The 21,728-nt window shown below is 53.6% G+C and overlaps 1 protein-coding gene and 1 long non-coding RNA gene across 5 annotated transcripts; one reads left to right on the forward strand and one right to left on the reverse strand.

The window, feature by feature from the left end:
- Positions 1-3,124: 3,124 nt before the first annotated feature.
- LOC123382337 lies at positions 3,125-9,515 on the reverse strand. Its single transcript, XR_006590567.1, has 4 exons — positions 8,837-9,515; positions 5,501-7,283; positions 5,111-5,255; positions 3,125-3,543 (listed from the first exon to the last, which is right to left on the reverse strand). It is a non-coding gene; the product is annotated as an uncharacterized LOC123382337 (long non-coding RNA).
- Positions 9,516-12,936: 3,421 nt separating this feature from the next.
- LOC101082108 (leukocyte immunoglobulin-like receptor subfamily A member 6) lies at positions 12,937-20,109 on the forward strand. Of its 4 annotated transcripts, none has more exons than XM_006940890.5 (10): positions 12,937-13,034; positions 13,192-13,227; positions 13,409-13,693; positions 13,844-14,146; positions 14,448-14,498; positions 15,881-16,000; positions 18,133-18,175; positions 18,267-18,304; positions 18,510-18,562; positions 19,448-20,109. In XM_006940890.5, exons 1-10 carry the CDS (start codon positions 13,001-13,003, stop codon positions 19,643-19,645), a joined length of 1,161 nt encoding a protein of 386 aa, XP_006940952.1. In that variant the 5' UTR covers positions 12,937-13,000; the 3' UTR covers positions 19,646-20,109. The 4 variants fall into 4 exon arrangements, with proteins under 4 accessions (XP_006940952.1, XP_019674712.1, XP_006940953.1 ...); XM_019819153.3 differs by having other exon boundaries at positions 18,510-18,517; XM_006940891.5 differs by lacking the exon at positions 14,448-14,498.
- The last annotated feature ends 1,619 nt before the right edge of the window (positions 20,110-21,728 follow it).

The raw sequence follows: 21,728 nt of genomic DNA on the forward strand, positions 1-21,728 counted from the left end.
ACACGCAACCCCGAGATCAAGAGTTGCACGGTCTACCGACTGAGCCAGTCAGGTGCCCCAACATTAACACATTTTAATCTTCATATAAACCCTCCAGAACATGTCCTATCCTTTTCTCCATTTTTCTTGAAGAAACTGGGGACCAATCATTAATTAGCTTGTCTTCACTCTGCCAGCTCTAAGTGGTGGGGACTGCAAACTGCATAGGGCAGCTCCTCTCGGTGACCTCAGGACAGCCTGCATCTCGCCAGCTGGGAGGTGTCTGTCCTGTTTCAGAGAGGGTGGGGTCCTGGTTTTCCAACACAATTTTAACTTGCACTGAGCTTTGATTTTCTATTTGTGCTCAAGGTTAATTTCTATTCGTACTCAACGTTTTTCCTCTGCTTCCTAGCCCTGTACTCTCTATCTTTGTTTTCTTCATTGAGTTGTGTACTGAATTTCTCTTTGTCATGTGGGACAAAGTCTCTCTTTACCAATTATTAGTGTATTAGTCAGGGTTCTCCAGATAAGCAGAACCAATAGATTCTATTGTAAAGAGTGAATATATATGTGTATATATATTTGTGTAAAATATGTGTGTATATATATATATGTGTAAAAAAAATTTTGTGTTTATTTTTAATTTAAATTCAAGTTAGTTAACATACAGTGTAGTCTTGGCTTCAGGAGTAGAGCCCAGTGATTGGTCTCTTACATAGGACACCCAGAGCTCATCCCCAAAAGCGCTCTCCTTAATGCCCATCACCCATTTAACACCCCCATCCAGCAACCTTTTGTTCTCTGTATTTAAGAATCGCTTATAGTTTGTCTCCCTCTCTGTTTTTATCTTATTTTTCCTTCCCTTCCCCCATGTTCATCTGTTGAGTTTCTCAAATTCCACATACGAGTGAAATCATACGATGTCTGTCTTTCTGTGACTGACTTATTTCGCTTACCATAATACTCTCTAGTTCCATCCACGTTGTAGCAAAAGGCAAAGGCATCATTCTTTTTGATCGCAGAGCAATACTCCATTGTATAAATATACCACATCTTCTTGATCCATTCGTCCATCGATGGACATTTGGGCTCTTTCTATATTTTGGCTATTGTTGATAGCGCTGCTATAAACATCGGGGTGCATGTGCCCCTTTGAGTCAGCATTTTTGTATCCTTTGGTTACATACCTAGTAGTGCAATTGCTGGGTCGTAGGGTAGTTCTATTTTTAGTTTTTTGAGGAACCTCCACGCTGTTTTCCAGAGCGACTGCACCAGATTGCATTCCCACCAACAGTGCAAGAGGGTTCCTCTTTCTCCCCATCCTCACCAACATCTGTTGTTTCCTGAGTTGTTAATTTTAGCAATTCTGACTGGTGTGAGGTGGTATCTCATTGTGGTTTTGATTCGTATTTCCCAGATGATGAGTGACGTTGAGCATTTTTTCATGTGTCGGTTGGCCGTCTGGATGTCTTCTTTGGAGAAGTGTCTGTTCATGTCTTTTGCCCGTTGATAAGTTCCTTATAGATTTTGGATACTAACCCTTTATCTGATGTGTCCTTTGCAAATATCTTCTCCCATTCCATTGGTTTTATTGATTGTTTCCATTGCTGTGCAGAAGCTTTTTATCTTGATGAGGTCCCAATAGTTCATTTTTGCTTTGGTTTCCCTTGCCTCTGGAGACATATCAAGTAAGAAGTTATATAAATTATATTTAGGTATATAATATTTTAAATGTAAATTATATGTTTAAGTACAACTTAGAGAGATAAATTTTAAATGCATATATATGTATATATATATTTAAATATATACTTAGCATAAGAATCAGCTCATGGGTTATAGAACCAGAAGTCCCACCATCTACTACCTGTCAGCTGGAGACCCAGGAGAGCCTGTGGGATAAATCAGCCCCAGTCCGCAGGCCCAAGAACCAGACAGGAGAAGATGATTGTCTCAGCTCAAGAAGAGAGAGATGGAATCGGACCTCCTTCCCCTTTCTGTTCCATCCGGCCCCGAGGGGGTTGGAAGATGTTGGTCCACCTCGTCACTCAGTCCACGGAATCAAATGTGAATCTTTCAGAAACCCGCCTGCACACTGGCCCAGAAGTCCTGTTTTCCCAGCTCTCTGCCCGCCCTCCCCCCACCCCCCTGTCAGGTTGTACCTACAAACAACCATCACAGTCAGATGGTGAGTCTCCCCTCAAAATCTGGCTCGTTTGACCCTGACTGGAGCCAGGCTCTTAGCAAGGGAAGGGCGGGCAGCATGGCATTGGGAAAGAGACGACTCCAGAATATTCTGCCCCTTCCAGAGGAGGAATGGCCGACCAGGTGGGGCATCTGCTCTAGTGAAAAGGAGAGCTATGAGTCCTGGCAGTGAGGCTGCAGGGGCAGCAGAAGGGGTTTAGGGGGAATTTTGGAAGGAGAGCAAGATAAAGCCCACACGCCTTCTATCTCGGGGGCTTGGCGGGAAGAGGAGAGGACAGAAAAGCAGACGTTGTGGACCAGTCTTTCCTCCTTGACCCTCCAGCCACAGACCCCAGGGTCAGGACTCAGCCCCTGGATGTCTCTACTTTCCTGCGTGAGGGATGCGGCCCCTGAGCGCCACCTGGAGGCCAAGGCTGGTATAGCACCCCTGGTGGCTCCATTGTGGCCAGGCAGAGAGGGAGGGCTACCTTGCCCTGGGACTCCCCCAGTTCCGGAGGTGTGCCCTCGGGGCGAACGCAAGGGGGGCCGTCGCTGTGGGAGGAGAGATCCCACCTGGGCCGGATGGGGCAGGAGCCGGCGCCCAGACACGTGCACTGAACCCCTGGGACAAAGGGGACACGGAGATCACCAGAATGGCCCCCAGGCCCCAAGGGAGTAGAGAAAGGCTGGATCCTGTGACCACTGAGCATGGACATCAGCTGGGCCTGCAGCAAGCTGGTGAGCAAACCCCGCAGTCCCCAGTCAGCTCGGACCCAGGGACCAGCAGGAGGACACAGAGCCACCTGCTCCCTGCACCTGGGACACCATCCTGGGAAGGAGCATGGAGACCGGCCAAGATACAGGAGCGTTTGCAATGATTGTGTGTGTGTGTGTGTGTGTGTGTGTGTGTGTGTGTGCTCCCTGCCTAAGTGGGGGCAGCTCCTGAGTGACATCCGATCACTGATAGACAAAGTCATTTTATTTCTTTGGCTGACCTGCAATGCTTCCCGTTCTACTACACACACACACACACACATGCACACATGTACACACGTACATGCAGGGCAACATCACCCTAACACGGGTCACTATGTGGGAGGCAGGACATGGCAGGAGCTGGGGTCTTTCCGTAGGTGAGTTTGCACAGAGAGCGTCTCCACATTTTCTTCCTGCTTCTCTGGGAATCCAGGCTGGTTGCTCTCACGGAGAAAGAGAAGTGCTCTTCCGGGGAGGGTGGCTCTGACCTCAGACCCCAGATTCCCCGCAGTGGGTGGGGGACGCCCTCCGCTGGGGCCGCACCGACCCTGAATCCGCACGGCTGCTTCCTGGCTTGTGTCTCACGGCACAGCCCATGGGTCTGGACCTTCTGTTCCGTCGAGGCTGTGGAACATGGAGGTCTGGGGGGTCAGTCGTGTGGTTTCAGGCCAAGAATCATAAAGCACGTGGGCCTTGATGCCCGCAGGGATGGTGGACATAGAGAACTATGATATTGATATATTGAGAGATATTGATATATATTGATTCTCTTGTCCTTGGGAAACAGTGGCTACAGCGGCTGGGTCTCCCCTGGGCTTGTGCACCAGGTCTGGGAAGAGCCGCAGCTCTGTGCCCTTGAGAGGCTGGGCCACCCCAGTCCAGGAGGGCACCACAGACCCCCCCTCCGTCCCTGTCAGACCTCCTCTCCCTTCTCCCAGACTCCAGCTCTGCCTTTGAGCCCACCTTGTCAGTGGCTCAGCCAGACACTCCCTTGGGCCCTGACCCTAAAAAGCCCCAGGCCTTTCCCTTGTCTGTCCCCTCTCACAGCACCCCCTCCCCTCCACTGGGAGGTCAGTGTGGGTCTTAGAAGCCCCAGGACACATGGGGATCTTCAGCCTTCCTCCCCAGTGTGAGCAGGTGACATGGAATGTGAACGAGGCCACTGGACATATCAGAATCCCATGGAGGCATTAAGTCCCTAGAAGAACCAGGCCCTGGTAGAAGGTGCGAGAGAAACACAGGGTTCACTGAAACATAAAGCCGGTAGACTGTAAGAGAAGCTTTTAAGAATGGAGGAAACGCAAAAGACCTAAGTCACTATGGCCTGGGAGGGCGGTGAATGACAGGGCGGGGGTGATGCTAGGACTCTGCGTTGTCCACAGGGGCAGGGGCTCCAGCCCACCTTCCCTACTGATGGTCGTGTGTTCTGTGCCACAAATGGACCCAGAGAGGCCCCTGGGGGTCCAGACAGGAATCCAGCCCCCATCCCAGCCCCAGCGGCACAGGAAGCCCTGCCCACCAACGTTTGGGCAGACGTCACGGTCTCTTTACTGCATCCAGGACTTGAGGGCTTTCGGTTACAACTGGGATGTTTGAGCAGGAAACTCCTCCTGTCCGGCCTCCCTCCTCCAGCGCCGCAGCCCCGTCAGCATCCCCTAACTAGAGAGCCTAACCCAGCCAGCTGGGGGGCATGGGTGAGTGAGTGCAGAGCACAGCCCAGAGTCACAGGACCCAGAGACAGGACGTCCTACCTGCACAGTGTGCCTCCTGCCTCCTTCCTCTCTGGGCACTCCCCCCACCCCCGCAACATGACGTCATCAGGAGAATTTCTAAAGCCCCTTTTGCCTGTGGGAAATGTGTAGTTTGAGAAGAGTCAGCCTGTTAGGACCAGAAGGGGAGCCAGAAACCCCTTTCTGTGTTGCGCCCCCTCTGTCTGTGTCTATCCACGTAACTATGCATCTTTGCACCTGTGTCTGTGTCTCTCCGTGTGTGTATGTATGTGAATACCTGTCATCTCTTCTCATGTCCGATGTACCTACTTGGGGAGCTACTCACCCCCCTATGGGTACGTTCATCATTTACCCGTCGTCCTATCGTCTTTGTGTCTCTGCCGTATCATCATCCCGAACCCACCGTGTCCATATTTGCACCCATATCCACGCGTCTACGTATGTTCTATCCACCCACTTACCATCCATCATCTCCTTATCTCTACCTTCCCATCATCTCTGTCTCTGTCCGTCACGGGTTAATACCAGGTGGGCCTCCTTCTGACAGGTGTTCAGCCTGGTGATGTGATATCTCACTAGAAACGGCTTCCAGAAGTCAAGGCCTCTCTGTGATCCAAAAGAGGAAGGTAGGGCTTACCCCCCGCCCCTGATTCCTTTCCGTGAGACCACAGACACCAGGCCCTCACAGCCCTTCCTGCTCGCGTCCTGACCCGCAGGCCCCTGTCCAGCCGCCCCAGGACTAGGACAGCGCACAGATGTCCCACAGCCCCATCCACTTCCCTGGATGCGGTAAAGTGAGTGGGGAGGGCAGGGGCAGGGGGGTGGAGACGCCAGCGGGGGCCAGGCCTCACCTCAGTTGGCCCTCAGGGAGGACGGTCTCTGCAGGCCCTGCTGCTCTGTCCCCTGGGCCTGAGCCAGCAGCGTGGGGCCCGGGGCCTCTGACAGGTGTGCTAGAGGTTGGGACAGCAGGGGGCGAGGGGGGCCAGACACAGGCAAGGCGAGGGGGGCGTCTGGTTGGGAGTCCCAGAGACTTGTCTGCAGCCAGAGACAGGGGAGGCAGCTATGTTGGGGGACGGGGGGTCCTGCTGACTTGGGGAGGTGTGAAGGTCACACGGCTACATCCTTGTCGGCAGCATGCTGACCCCTGGGGAGGGAACCGGTGGCTACTGTGTCCCTCACCGGGCTTCTCTTGCAGCGCTCTGCCTCACCAGGCGATCCACGTGCAGGAGGGTGAGTCCCATGCACACGCTCTCTGGGGCAGCCCTGGACGGAGTCCTGCTCCTTCCGGGAGGGAAGTGCCCCGAGGTGCAGGCCCCGAGGTGCAGAGACCAAAGCTGTCCTCAGCTGCATGAGGACAGCCCATGGCTGCAGATCCCCGAGGACGCCTCAGGTCCAGCCCAGCCCGCCAGACTGAGATTCTCGCCCACAACAACTGTCGCCAGCTCCCTCTTCCCCTTTCTCTGAAGGCCATCAGCCCCGGGTCAGAGAACACATGGGGTCCTTGAGTCCCCCTGAGCCCGCCCCACGTCCATCCCTCAGAGTCCTGTGGGTCCCACCGGCACCTCCCGCTGGGCTCCACCCCCGCCAGGATCTGCTATCCTCATAGCCCTCCATCCCCACTGTGCCCACTGTCCCCGCCTCTCCCAAGTCAGCCAGGCTCTGTCCCAGCTTTGCCTCCGGGGCTGATGCACATAATGGTGCCTCTCCTCCCGCCCCACTGCTTCCTCAGTCCCCCGCGGTTCTCAGACAGGGTCCCGTGTCACCCCATACCTGCCCCCCTTTTTCTATTCCTCCCCCTCACCCCCAGTTCAGCGGCTCCAAGCGCTCCGCTCAGGCCATTAAGCGGTACTCGCGCTTCTCCCTTTGGTGATCTCAGCATCTGGGGGCTTCGATTTGACATTTCAGTGGAGGGCTCCAGGGTGTAATTTCCCGCCTCCCCTATCCTGCGGCCCCACATTCCCAGCTGCCCTCTGGGAACAGGCCCTCCGGCTCTCACTGACACCTGTCACCCGCCTTACTCAGGGAGGCCCCCAAGTGCACCTGCCATGGGTCTCCATACATCCCGGTTCTTCTCTTCCCCGGGCGCTCAGTGCCTTTCTCCGTCTGCCGGCTGCTCCTGGGCCCTGTCGTGCGGGATCAGGAGTCCAGGGAAGGACATGGAAACCAAAACGCCGCTGAGGCAGCCCCGCAAGCTCACTGGGATGGCTTGTATATATTTAGAACATTGTTTAAGGAAAGTAACAGGTGCCGGGCGGAAGTGGAGAAACTGGAACCCTAATTAATGCAGGGGCGGGGCGAGAGTAAACCGGGTGGCAGTTCCCCAGAAAGTGAGCCCAGAATCGCTCACTGAGCCGGCCGTCCCAGCGCCCCCGCGCGCAGGAAGAAGGACCCGGCGACGCCAGCGCGGTGCGCGCAGGCCGAAGCAACAGAAGCTGGGCCCTGGAAGGTGTGCGCACTGGCATCCACGCCGGCGCTGTCCACACTCGCCAGTACAGCCGCAGGCTTCTGAGGTGTGGACGAGGGAAGCCAATAATTAGCATCAGCTCAGGCGCTGAGTAAGGACCCTAGTGGCAGGTGTGGGCTCCACAGACGAGGAAGGAGCCACGTGTCCAGGAGGGCGGGCGCCTCGAGCAGCTGGAAAAGGCAGCGAAACGGGTTGAGTATCCAGGAAGGAGCGGGGGGGGGGGGGGGGGGGGGCGCAGACCCATGTCAGAGTTCTGATCCCCCAGGATTTAACGATCCCAATGAACCTGCTGCTGGAAGTGTCCCCCTCTGCGCTCCTGGGTTCCGGCAGACGAGGAGTCTCAGACGCCTGGTCTCCCAAGCTTCTGGAAACGGATTCCGGTGCCAACCTCTCCTGACCAGCGTTCCGGCCTCAGTCCCTGATCTCATCCCACACCTCTGACCACCAGTGCCCGGAGCCCAGCCTGGCCACCTTCTGGAGGCCTGGGCCCCATCTCTGCGGCTCTGCAGGGGCCGGGGGCTTGTGCGCAGCGCTGGTCCCAGTGTGGCCGGGATACAGGATGAAGGACGACCTTCCCCGGCGTGGCTGCATCTCTGCAGGAGGCAGGGCTCCGCGCGGTGGTTCTCCGGTGTCCTTTCTCTCAGCACAGACGGATGGAGGGGCCACTCGGCTCTCACGCAGACTTCTCCTCTTCAGCAGTTGTGACCCCCCCCCCCACTGTGTCCGTCTCCCGGAGCACTGTCCTCAGCACGAAGGACAGGAAGGCTGCCTGCCAGGGCCCCTGCCTCCTGCCCAGAGTACGGAGCGTCCTCGTTGCGCTTTTTGGCACTCAGCTTGCCAGACTCGGCCGTGGAAGGCGCTTCTGAGCCCGGCGCTGTGCTTCCCGAGGGGACCCGGCGCATCATCAGCTCTGTCTTGCTCTCCGGATTCAGTGGAGTCCCAGACTCATCTCGTGTCCCTCCTGCCCTGGACCAGAAACCCACCTTTTCTGCAAGAGTTCTCGGGCTCCTTTTACTGGGGAACCGTATTTATAGAACAAGATGTGCAGGTTATGTGAACTCAGGCTACTGGGCTTTTTTGTTCCTTAGGGAGCAAGTTAACACTCAGGGAGGATGGGTAGTGTGCTTTCACGGGGGCATTCCCAGCCTCGATGTGATGTCCTGTCCTGTCCTCTCCTCTCCTCTCTCCTCCCCTCCCATCCCCTCCCATCCTTCTTCTAGTAAGCCTCATGTCTAGCATGGAGCCCAGTGCAGGGCTTGAACTCACAACCTTGAGATCAAGACCTGAGCTGAGATCAAGAGTCGGATGCTTAACCGACAGAGCCATTCAGGTGCCTCAATGGACTTTTTAGGTTACACTTGTATTTCTCATACTTCAGATCCCTGCTCCTGATAAATTAACGTAATTACATTTTCGCTTCGCCCTGTGGCTTTGTTGTTAATCGGGTGTAAGCGTATCTTTACCTTGACGTGTTCATATTCGTGTCAGAGTGTGCTCTCCCCGTCTTGTATGATTTAACTGTGTTTTGGAACGTGCAGGACGTTCGTAGGTTTCAAAAGCAAAAACTCCCCGAATTGGGACATTCGAGATGACCCTCCTCACCCCCTCCCCTTTGCCCCACGCCCCCACATAGTGCAGGTGGCTATTTTTGTTACTTCCAGGTTCTCAGATGGAACACATGATCCGTGGAAAGGGAAGTCCGCAGACACATCTTGCTACTTACCTCCTTTCTTGGATGGAAGTCAGCCCGTTCCAGCTATAGCTTTGTACCCCACTTTCCACTCTTCCAGCTTCCTGTGAAATAAACCGCCACGAACTCAGTGTTGACAACAGTGTTTGTTTATGCCCGGGCGGTTCTGTGCGGAGAAGGCTGACACGGTCCCACCGGGCCACGTGAAGGTGTCAGCAGGGCTGTGTCCCTTCCAGAGGCTGCAGGTGCTCAACAGAACACTGGTGAACAACACGTGACCCAAGAAAACATTTGTAACAGGAGCAAAAAACATCCCTAAACGAAAATGGAAACACAACAGGGCAAGACCTATGGGCTGTTGCAAGAGCACTTCTGAGAGGGAAGTTTATAGTCATGGATGCATATATTAAGAAATTGGAAAGATGTCAAATAAACAACCCAACCTCAAACCTAGAAGGATAAAAAAAAAAAAAAATGAATCCCAAAGTTAGCAGAAGGAAGGAAATAGAGATGGCAGTAGAAATAAATGTAATAGAGAAAGAAAAAAAAGAGAAAAGATCAAGGAAACTGAGTTTGTTACTTGAAAGGAGAAACCAGGGGCGCCTGGGTGGCGCAGTCGGTTAAGCGTCCGACTTCAGCCAGGTCACGATCTCGCGGTCTGTGAGTTCGAGCCCCGCGTCAGGCTCTGGGCTGATGGCTCAGAGCCTGGAGCCTGTTTCCGATTCTGTGTCTCCCTCTCTCTCTGCCCCTCCCCCGTTCATGCTCCGTCTCTCTCTGTCCCAGAAATAAAATAAACGTTGAAAAAAAAATTAAAAAAAAGAGAAACCAAATTGACAAACTTTCAGTTAGACCACCTAAAGGGGGAAAAAAAGAGAGAAAATTCAATTTATCGCAATGAGAGGCAAGGCAAACACACCGACCGAGACCGACACTCTTGACCAGAGTACCGTCTCGAACAGCCGGGGTACAGAGCTTTTATAGCCGACCACATCGTCTTATTATCACCTGGGAACAGAACAAAGGAATAGTTCCCAGGTGGAAACAGTTCAAACAGGCCCTTGCCCCAATCTGATCAAACACTAATCACATCCCTTGGTTGACAGGCTAAGGCTGTTATCTCTTAACCTATAGTGTTAAAACTAAGCTGTTATTTCTTAAGGCTACAGGTTAGCCCTACACTACAATTTAACCCTTACAGAATCTACCATCGAAAACCTTTCCTTCTCGGTTATTTCTTTACATAAGTTTTCTGCCCACTTCTCTCCCTCTCTCTTCTTTTTCTGTAGCCTTAATTATTCCATTCTGCCACAGAGGGTCTCCAGTGCATTAAAAAAATTTTTTTAATGTTTATTTTTGACAGAGAGAGAGAGAGAGAGAGAGAGAGACAGAGCATGAGCGGGGGAGGGGCAGAGAGAGAGGGAGACACAGAATCGGAAGCAGGCTCCAGGCTCTCAGCCATCAGCCCAGAGCCCGACGTGGGGCTCGAACCCACAAATCGCGAGATCATGACCTGACCTGAAGTCGGATGCTCAACCAACTGAGCCACCCAGGCTCCCCGCATTTTTTTTTTTTTTAATTTCATTAACTGAATTCCTCGAGTCTAGAATTTGTGTTTGGTTCTTTTCTACGACCGCTATCTCTTGGTTAAATTTCTCTTTTTGTTCACCTATCGCTCTCTTTATTTCCTCGTCTTTCTGGGTGTTCCCATAGCCCGATGAGTTTCCTCAATGCGGCTGTTTTGAAACCGTCGTCAGCTGTGTTGCAAAAGTCCGAGTGTGAGCTCGGTTACTGGGAGGCTGTCCTTATCTTTTGGTGGTGATGCGTGTCCTGGACTCCCACGGTCCTCGGAGTTTTGCGTGGCCGTTTTAGCATCTGAGGTGGTGCTCACCTCCGTAAATCTTAAGTTGTTGTCTTCAGGCAGGAGATAGTTTTCATAGTCCTTCCTTCTTACGAAATTCGTGAGCTTATGTTTCCTTTCTGGTTCTTGCAACCCACCAGGCTGGCTGCTGGAACCGCTCTTTTGCTTTGCTGCATATTTGTGGCTTCTCTCTTGCCCACAGACCCCGGTTTGTTTTCTGAGTCTGCACAAAACATCTGGCCGCGGTGTGCAGGGAGGTGTGGGTTTTCGCACGTGGGGAGTGGAGAGCGCCCTTGGGCTGCGGCTGGCTGGCATTGAGTGGGCCCCCGCTCACCACTCTCTCTTTCCACGTCGGCTGGTTCAGACCCTGACCGTGCCACCTGGAAACAGACGACGTTGACAAAGTTCTTACCCCCTCAAACGCATCTCCATTTTCTTCATTTACAACGAAGGGTCCGGTGCACGTCATTTAAAAATATATGCATCCTCCTGTTCATGCTCTGTCTCTCTCTGTCTCAAAAATAAATAAACGTTAAAAAAAAAAATTAGGGGCGCCTGGGTGGCTCAGTTGGTTGAGCCTCTGACTTTGGCTCAGGTCATGATCTCACGATCTGTGAGTTCAAGCCCCGCGTCGGGCTCTGTGCTGACAGCTCAGAGCCTGGAGCCTGCTTCAGATTCTGTCTCTCCCTCTCTCTCTCTTTGACCCTCCCCTATTCATGCTCTCTCTCTGTATCAAAAATAAATAAACACACAAAAAAATTTTTTTTAATTAAAAAAAAAGGGGGGGGGCTCCTGGGTGGCTCGGTCGGTTAAGCGTCCGACTTCGGCTCAGGTCATGATCTCATGGTCCGTGAGTTCGAGCCCTGGGTCGGGCTCTGTGCTGACAGCTCAGAGGCTGGAGCCTGCTTCCGATTCTGTGTCTAACTCTCTCTCTGCCCCTCCCCTGTTCATGCTCTGTCTCAAAAATAAATAAACGTTAAAAAAATTTAAAAATATATGCATCCTAACACTCAGTGGGGTGTTGTCTCCTGGCCTCTGTAAATGTTCAATCGTCTTTCTTCAGCTGTTGCTAGGTTGCCCTCTGACACCTTTCCTTCCGACACAACACATAGGACATTGGCCCTACTCGTTCTATTCCCTAAGTATCTTGAATTTCCCTTTGTGGTCTCTGTATGCTGCATTCTGGAACATTTCTTCAGTATTGAATTCCAGTTTTATAAATGGCTCTTCAGCTCTGCCTCGTCCCTAATGGAATGGATTTTTTGAATGTATTGATTTTATTGGATTTTCATCTCTGAAACTTCTTAATCGTTTCATGAATTGCCTATATTTCTGTAACATGAACCATATTCTTTTATCAAAAATTAAATATCTCCTTTAATTTTTTAAAAATATTTTTAATGTTCATTTATTTTTGAGAAAGAGAGACACAGAGTGCTAATGGGGGAGGGTCGGAGAGAGGGGGAGGCACGGAATCCGAAGCAGGCTCCAGGCTCTGAGCTGTCAGCAGAGCCCAACGCAGGGCTCGAAGTCACAAACTGTGAGCTCATGACCTGGGCTGAAGTCGGACGCTTAACTGACTGAGCCACCCAGACACCCCGGGTAATAGATGAATATTTAGATAAAGGTTACCACGTCCTCCAACATCAGAGCTCTAACCCAAATAAATAAACATCTTCATGCAGGGCCCCAGAATGGGAAGGAGGACTCTGCCCCAGACACAAGGGGCACTGAGAGACAGGAGGGACTCATGGGCGTGTTCCCAGGGAGTGGAGGTGGATGATGACACAGGAAAATAGAGAAGTCCATGAAGGCTGTGACAGAGAGAAAGCCTACACTCTGGGACCAGGAGAGGGTTTACGTTTCCTTCTCTATTTCGCTATATTTCTCCTCTGTGTGCATCACCACGGTGACCTTGACCTGAGCCATGCAGAAATGTCACAGCTGTGTCTGCACTGACATGAGGCCGCAGAGGAGCCAGAACCCACACCCCCTGCAGCATCTCTGGGGCCTGGGGACCCCGTGGGAGGTGAGGACCCCCAGGGATGTGCTGAGAATGAAGGAGAACTCGTAGGGGAGGATCTGGGAGGGAAGGACGTGCCCTGGTCTCCTCACCTGGATGGGACATCTCAGGAAGCCTTGGGTCCACTTGCTGCACCATCATGGACACCAAAGCCACCCCCTGGAAACAGGCTGTTCCCCTTCCTGTGGGGCTGCTGACGTGACAACCCCATGACCAGGCAGACCAGCCCCCAAGTGGCCACACCCTGTGCTTCTGTCTGTCCTCTAAGCACCGAGGTCCCTCCCTCTGCACAGCCAGTGCCAGAGGCAGAGACGCCATGACCCCCACCCTCACGACCCTGCTTCTCCTCGGTGAGATCTCAGGAAGGGAGGGGACACCCTAATCTGGGAGGGACCCGTCTTACAACCAGGCCCTGGGGTTTCAGAGACCCCAGGCACAGGAAGCTCACAGGGAGGAGCGGTTCTGCTCAGGATTCGGGGCCATCCTCTCATGGGGACTCTCTTCCAGGTCTGAGTGTGGGCCCCAGGACCCGAGCGCAGGCAGGTGAGTGTGTCCCCAGGTGTTCCATCCCACCTCCTCACAGAGGACAGGGGTCACCCACCAGTCAGCTGGGAATGGAGAACAGCAGTTCTGGGCGGATGGAGAGGGACGTCTGGGGGTTTGGGGTTGAGCTGGGAACTGGGGGTGGGGAAGGTCTTGTGACCGAGCCTCTGTTTCCTTCCAGGGACCCTCCCCAAACCCTCCATCTGGGCTGAGCCAGGCTCTGTGGTCCCCCGGGGTAGTGCTGTGACCATTTGGTGTCAGGGAATCCTGGAGGCCCAAGTGTTCTTTCTGGATAAAGAGGAACACTCAGGGTTCTGGGATGTTCATTTCCCAAAGAAGCCTGGGAACACGGCCAAGTTCTCCATCACACACATGACAGATAGACCTGCAGGACGGTATCACTGTTACTATCGGAGCCCCGCTGGCTTGTCAGAGCGCAGTGACCCCCTGGAGCTGGTGGTGACAGGTGCGAGCCCCCTCAGGGTCCCCGCCCCAGGCTCTGCCCTCAGGGAGGGGGTCTGCTCCCAGAGCATCTCCCTCTCACAGTCCAGCCCTGGGGGTATTGTGGGGGGTGGAATCTGAGCCCCATTTAACACGCCCCCTCCTCCTCTCCTAGGATTCCATGGCAAACCCACTCTCTCAGCCCTGCCCAGCCCCGTCGTGACCTCAGGAGGGAAGGTGACCCTCCAGTGTGCCTCATGGGAGAAATTTGACAGGTTTGTCCTGAGGAAGGAAGGAGAACCCAGGCCCTCGTCGACCCTCGACTCCCAGCGACCCACCAGTGGGCAGTTCCAGGCCCTGTTTCCTGTGGGCCCCATGACCCCCAACGTCAGGTGGACATTCAGATGCTATGGCTATTTCAGCAAAACCCCTCAGATGTGGTCCTACCCCAGTAAGCCCCTGGAGCTCCTGGTCTCAGGTGAGAACCTGTCCCATATGTGTTCCTGTGGTCTCCTCTAGGCTCTGTGTGGGACACCCCCGATCTAGGCTGAGAATGCGGGGTTGCAAGGGAGGGTCATCCAGAGGGACAGCCACCCCTCAGAGGAATGGAGGGCCACGGGGCCCTCCCACCCCCTTCCTACAAGCCCATCACTAGAAGCTCCAGGTGGATGCAGGAGGGCCTTTCGGGGCTCCAGGGCACATCCACCAGAAGAGTTTGAGCCTAGAGGGGTCTGTCTGGGAAGCTCCAGCCCCCTACCCTCCTCTTGTCTCTTTCCCAGGAACTTCTGGGGGCCCCAGCCCCCCACCCACAGGACCTGGCTCCACAGAGAGTGAGTCACTGGGGCCTCTTCGCTCAGAAGGAGTACAGACAATCTCAGGGAGTCTGAGAGCCTCTCAGAGGATCTACCTCCCCCTGAGATGCTCAGAAACCATCTTGCATCCAAGGGGGCTGGGAGTCCAGTAAAGATGCCAGGGGGACCACCAGGGTCCAAGCCGACAGAGGAGGGCTGGCGTGGCCGTGGCAGAGGGAGAGGGTGGGGGCCCAGCGGGGGGAGCAGGAACCAGGCTGAAGTGAGGAGCTCGGATAGCCTCACCACCTCACCTCCCTGCCCTGGGTTTATGATGTACATGGTAGGGCTCTTTGAGGGGAGAGTTCTCAGTGCTCCCTGAGACGGTGATTTGGGGCAGGTCCCTTTCCATCAGGGCCTCCGTTTCTCTATTTGTGATAGGGGAGAGTCCTGGCTCAGATTTCATGGTCATGTCCTCTCTGGCCCTGTAGGGGCGCTGCCCTAGGTCTGTAGAATTGGAAGGTGCACAGTGTGGGTTGCAGGGTGCGGAGAAGAGCAGAGCAGTGATGCTGGTGACGTCCCCAGTACTCTTCTGCCAGCCCTGTGGTGCTCAGCCTGGCCTTACCCAGGCAGCCCTGATGGAAAGAAATCAGCATCAAACAGAAACAAACAAGGGCTTGGCGGTCGGGCTCTAGGGGATGTAAATCCCAGATGAGCCACTTCCAGACTGTGGGTCCGCGGACAAGTCCTTTCCCTGTCTGAGTCCCCACTTCACTCCTTACTAAATGCATCTCCTACCGTCTCCCTCACGGGTTTGCTGAGAGGTTTAGGTGGGATCTTGGAAATAATATTCCTCTGCATGGAACAGACCCACGGGGTGTGCAGGAACTGGCATGCTGAAAAGCCCAGACCGGCCACACTTGTGAGTGTGAGGTCTGCAGCAGGGAGGACAGGTCTTGGCTGGACCTGGGAAGGCACAGAGTCCGTCCCATGCAGGCCCGGTTCTGAGCACCCCAAAGCCTCTGACAATAGGAGGTGTGTTCACCTCTGGCTGCAAGAGAGGGCAGAACACATGGGGACGATGGAACAGGCCATCCCAGTCAAGGTAGGAGCCCAGAGCCTGAAGTAGGTGTCCATTAGGGTGGGCAGTGTGAGGAGGGCACAGGGAGCCCACAGTCCTGGGTTCAAATCCCAGCTCTGTCACCTGCTTCCTGGCTGGGGGATCTGAGGCACCTGACTGATCACTCTGAGCCTTGGTCTCCTCGTCTGTGAAATGGGTGAAGGCGGGGTGGCCTTCCCCTGGTGCATGATTATAATGGGGATTAGCGGTAAATGAATCCACAGACCCCAGCACGGGTCCACACACAGTAGGTGCTCAGTTAACTGACATCATTGGTTCATTCATGACATCACTTGTGTCCAAGGTCTTGAAAAGTACCAGAAAATTGCGATCGGGGCCTCTGTGACCTTAATCTTGCTGCTTGCCCTCCTCGTCCTCCTCCTCCTTCTCCGATTCCGGCACCAGAAAAAATGCTGCATGTCAGGTAAGCGGATGGCGATGTCTGGTCTCGCTGAGAAGGGAGATCTTACCCTAAAGACATGAAGTGGCTTTTCTTAGAGCACCAGCCAACATAGGGCACCAAAACAGAAAGACGTGTTCAGTTTGGAAAAGCCTCCAAAATGAACAATAACAAAAAAAATGTCTAGGAATCTCTTCCCATCACAACCTCCTTGGGACAGAGATGGGGATTCCCAGGAAGCGCAGTTATGAGGGCAGGTGCCCCACATGGGGGTACCTGCACCCAACACCCGAGGAACCACGCCGGTGATGAGGAGGGGGGGGGCTCTGGGAGGGATGCAGTCTCCCTGCGGCCAAGAGCAGGGGGGAGGGGTCACAGCGGTGAGGAGTGGGAGCAGGATGCGGAAGTAGTTGGGAGATGAGTTGCTTTGAGCAAATATGTAAGTATGTCGGGGATAAAGGGAGCCCAGTTGCTCAAGATCTGCAGGGATTTATAAATGTGCAAAGGCAGGCGGCTAGAAAAAACTCTGAGCCGTCGTACCGGAATTGGAAGTGTCAGTGTGACCTCATTAAGAGATATACTTACACATCGAGGGACACAAAACAGCTGTATGGGTGTGTTGGTTGTCGGGTGCGCACACACACACACACACACACGCACACGTATGTCCCAGCTATGTCCACCAATAAAACCTAGACACTGACAGCAAACAACCATCCAGGTTCTGGCTTTTATATACCGCCCTGTAGTAAAAGGAATGGGGGGGGGGGAGGGGCTCCTGGGTGGCTCAGTTTAGCGTCTGACTCTTTTTTTTTTTTTAACATTTATTTATTTTTGAGACAGAGAGAGACAGAGCATGAACAGGGGAGGGTCAGAGTGGGGGAGACACAGAATCTGAAACAGGCCCCAGGCTCTGAGCCATCAGCACAGAGCCTGACGCGGGGCTCGAACTCACGGGCTATGAGATCATGACCTGAGCCTAAGTCGGCCGCTTAACCGACTGAGCCACCCAGGCGCCCCTAGCGTCTGACTCTTGATATAGGCTCAGGTCATGATCTCACGGTTCGTGGGTTCAACCCTGTCCGCACTAACAGCGTGGAGGCTGCTTGGGATTCTTTCTCTCTCTCCCTCTCTTTCTCTCTCTCAGAATAAACAAATCGACTTTAAAATGTTTCGTAAAAAGAAGGAATTAGGTTTCATCGGAGAAACTCTTTATTCCAGGTTGGGACAGGGGGACTACTGGAGGCTGCCGGGGCATCTCAGTGTGCCAGAAAGTGCAAACATTCGCAAAGAATGATGGAGACAGGGCAGAATGACCCAGGAGCCAGCTGGAAGGAACTCCCTTTGGAAAACTCTAGAATAATCTGAGCATCCAAGTATTGGATTACAATGCACTGAATATAACGGAAATCCACTAGTTTATAGAGTAAATTAGTGAATGCATGGGGGCAGAGGGAACACTTTAATGTTCATTTATTTCTGAGACAGAGAGAGACAGAGCATGAGTGGGGGAGGGGCAGAGAGAGAGGGAGACACAGAATCTGTAGCAGGCTCCCGGCTCTGAACTGTCAGCACAGAGCCCGACGCGGGGCTCTAACTCACAAACCGTGAGATCATGGCCCGAGCCGAGGTCAGATGCTTAACCGACTGAGCCACCCAGGCGCCCCAAGAACAGACACAGACTTTTAATTTATTTTATTAAAATATGTTTAATGTTTATCCGTTTATTTTGACAGAGTGAGAGCAGGGGAGGGGCAGAGAGAGAGGGAGAGAGAGAATCCCAAGCGGGCTTTGCACTGTCAGTGCAGAGCCCAACACGGGGCTCGAACCCACAAACGATGAGATCATGAACTGAGCCAAAACCAAGAGGCAGCTGCCTAACTGACTGAGCCACCCAGGCGCCCCAGACCTAGACTTTTAAAGATGTTCTTTCAGTTTTAGAAAAAGAAAATGTATTTGAATCATCCATGCACGTTTTGTGTGTAAGAGTTTAGTGTGTTTTGCGTGTTTTGTGTTTGGTTTCGTGTTGGCCTTGAATCCCAGATTGATGGCGGCGGCTGTATAACCTTGTCAGGGCTCAGATCTCTGAGATCCTAATGCAGCCCCGGGGGCCAGGTTGTGGGGTGGGTTAGAAGCGAATTTCTAACTTTGTGCAGGTGCTCTACATCCTGAGGCTGAGACCAGAGCCCTGCAGAAAAGGTAATTTCTCCCCAAAGATCCTCCCCCAACCTCCCACCTCTGACTGTAGCCGCTTCACTGCTGCCTAATGCCCCTGTTTTCCTCCCCTCAGCTCCGACTCCGTGGCTCCTGTCCAGGAGGAGAAGCAGGGTAACTGGGAAGGAGGGAGAAAGGGCTAGGAGGAGGGGTCGGGACAGGTTCTGGGCTTCGCATGAAAACCACCAAATCTGTGTGATTCCAGGTACATCCCTGCCCCCTGTCGGGCCTCAGTCTCCCTATCTGAGGGTGGGAGGGGCGTGTGGGACTGCAGGGTTTCGGGAATCTTGGCATGAAATAGAATCTTCTCATTCTCCAGATGCTGAGGTGAGAGAGTCCCAACCTGAGAAAGACAGACAGATGGACAGTCGGGTGAGCCCCAGCTCCTGTCCAGGGCCCCCAGCACAGCCTTGTTAATTAGCTAAATCCATGGGCTGCCTTTCCAGCTTCCTATCCCTCAACTCAGCAGCATCTGACCTCACCTTTCCTCTTGAAAGGTGATACACGCAGGCTGCTGGGACACCACTTCTCAGTGGCTTTTTTCTGACGTCACGTGGGCCCCTTCTTCTCGGTCTCCTTTTAACTGCTGGTTGTCCATAATGGTAGTGCTGCCGGGGATGGTTGTATAGTTTGTGCACTGCACAATAGTGATTGTGAGGATTGAGACCCTACTTGAGGTCACATGAGTGCAAAAGTACCCAAGCCAGGGATTCACATGATCCAATTTATGGTTTGGGTTTTTTTTTTCATGTTTATTTATTTTGGAGAGAGAGAGACACAGAGTGTGAGCGGGGGAGGGGCAGAGAGAGAGGGAGACACAGAATCCGAAGCAGGCTCCAGGCTGTAAGCTTGTCAGCACAGAGCCCGACGTGGGGCTCGAACTCACGAACCATGAGATCATGACCTGAGCCGAAGTCCAATGCTCAACCAACTGAGCCACCCAGGCGCCCTCATCCGATTTATGTTTTAAAATTATCTCTGGCGTCTAGGTGGACAGGTAAGTGAAGAAGGACATAGTGGACGAGTTCCACCCCCCCTCCCCGGATCCCACAGCAGAACCGTGACAGTGAGTCCCCCAGGGGAGTGACTGTGCCCCAGGGGAACCACTCAGGGGTGGGGGTGGCCACTCTTCCTTCCCCCTTGGGAGGGATTGTTGGACAGACAAGTGGGAGAGAACAGTCAGGTGGGTTCTTGCTGCTCCTGGCACCCCGGCTCCCCCACCTGTCACATACCTGACTCCCACTCCCCGCCCTCCAGGCTGCGGCATCTGAAGACCCCCAGGATGTGACCTATGCCCAGCTGAACAGCCTGAATCTTGAACAGGAGACAAGGGCACCCCCTTCCTCACGGGCAGGGGAGCTGCCCGCAGAGCCCATCATGTATGCCACTCTGGCCAGGAAGGACGCACACCCCACACTCCAGGGAGGGGACTGCAGGAACCCCAGGATGCAGTGAGGCTGCCCCCAAGGACCCCTGCGCCTGGGGACCTCTCATATGGGAGCAGGATATCCTGGAGCTTCAGAAGTCATCTAATTCGCCAGATGAAGAGAAATACCAGCTCCATATTTTTAGAAAGAAAAGAAAACCCTTCTAAATAACCAGTGGACGAGAGAAGCCAGCCACAGATGAAGACAGGACTTCTTTTTTTTTTTTTTTTTTTTTACTCCCATGACAATGCAAAAATTCTACATCAAAGCATAGTTTTACCTAAATGGTAATGTAAATGCCGTATGCCGAGACGAAATGGGGAAAGTCAGTGCCTGAATGCGGTTCGTGCCAAGAGAGGAGAGCCTGAAAGTCAACAACACAGGCAATGTTCCATGGGAGCTAGAGAAAGGATAGCAAATTCATCCCATGGCACTGGGTGAAAATCAGAAGACCTTACGCTGATCACAAAGAATAAAAAAGAGAACAATCAATTGCGTGAGCTTGGGCTGCTGTAATAAGATACCACAGACGGGGGAGGCGGTGTCGTTAAACAACAGAAATGTATTTCTTCATAATTCTGGAGTCCGGAAGCCCAAGCCCAAGGTGCTGACATGTGTGGTGGTCTGGCGTCCTTCGAGGGAGGGTTCTCCGCACGGCTGACGGACGGCTGCTCGTGTGGCCTTTCCTCGGTGGGTGTGTGAGGGAAAGAGAGAGAGAGCCCTCCTGTTTCTTCTTATAGGGTCACTTACCTTCTTTGACCGCCCACCCTTATGATCTCACCAACCTTCATTATTCCTTAGAGGCCCCCTCTCCAAACACAACCACACTGGGAGTTAAGGCTTCAACATGAATTCCTGGCGGGGGGAGGGACATAGACACCCAGACCGTTTCATTCCACCCTGTGTCCCTCCCCCAGGATTCACGTCCTTCTCCCACGCAAAGTACATTCATTCCATCCCTACAGCCCGCCCCTCCCCCAAATTTACACTCATTCCAGCATCAGCAGTCAAATCTAACATCCAGAGTTGCATCTGAATATCTTACAAATCAGATATGGGGGAGCTTCGGGGTATGGCTCCTTCTAAGGCAGAATTCCTCTGCAGGTGTGAACCCGTGAGCCAGACAAGTGATGTGCCTCCAGAGTACAAAGCCGGGGCAGGGGTAGGAGAGAGAATTCCCACTCCCTGAGGAAGCGATAAGAAAGAAGACAGAGGTGACGGTGTTCGAAGTGGAGCAACGCAACTTCCATAGATCGGCAGGCTCCAGGATGACCCTCTTGGGCTCCAGGCTCTGCCCGCCAGGCCCTCCGTGGCACGGCACCACCTCCGTGGTGCACAGCTGCGTGGTCCTTCTGGGTGAGGACCCCCCAAGGCTCTGCGCAGGGCCTGCCCTGTGGAAACTGAGGCAGTTTCCAAACTGAAACCAAGGAGCCAGCCTGATCTCTGAATTGCCTTTGGGGGACATTCTTCCCTCTTCTGGAAAACCAGCACACGTTTGTAGACAAGCCCACCGTCCCATCTCGTAGAGTCTGAGAAGACTTGATGGCTTTCATTCCCGCTGTCCCAGGGGACAGTCCCCGTCCCCTGGCCGCACGCCCGCTCCTACAGTCCCTTAATGTTGGCTCCTCTCTCTCATCTGTCGGACAGTCTTCCCGCTCTTTGTTCTGTGTCCTCTGGCTCAACAGTCCGTGCCTCCATCAACCTGCCCGCTCTGGAGTCTCAGGGGGGCCCCCACCCGCGTGGCTCCGGGCACACGCCAACCCTTTGCTTAGGCGTCTCCTCAGCGAAACATGCGACCCTGTGGGGCGCTTGCCCTGTGCTCCATCCACAAACGTCAAGACACAGCTCAGCCACGTTCTTTGCCGCTTTCAAACAGGGGTCACGTTTTTCCCCACGATCCAGGGCCTCGTTCTTCATTTTGGCCTGAGGTCCTGCCCGAACGGACTTACCCGCCCATACTTCTGTTTGGCATTTCTAAACTCCTCCGGCCTCTTTCCGTTGTCACTCTCAAAGCTTCCGCATCTTTTTTTCTTTTTTAAGTTGTATTTATTCATTTTGAGAGAGGGCTCAAGCGTGAGTGGGGGAGGAGCAGAGAGAGAGAGAGAGAGAGA

Source organism: Felis catus, chromosome E2 (assembly GCF_018350175.1).
Source record: "Felis catus isolate Fca126 chromosome E2, F.catus_Fca126_mat1.0, whole genome shotgun sequence".
NCBI lineage: Eukaryota > Metazoa > Chordata > Mammalia > Carnivora > Felidae > Felis > Felis catus.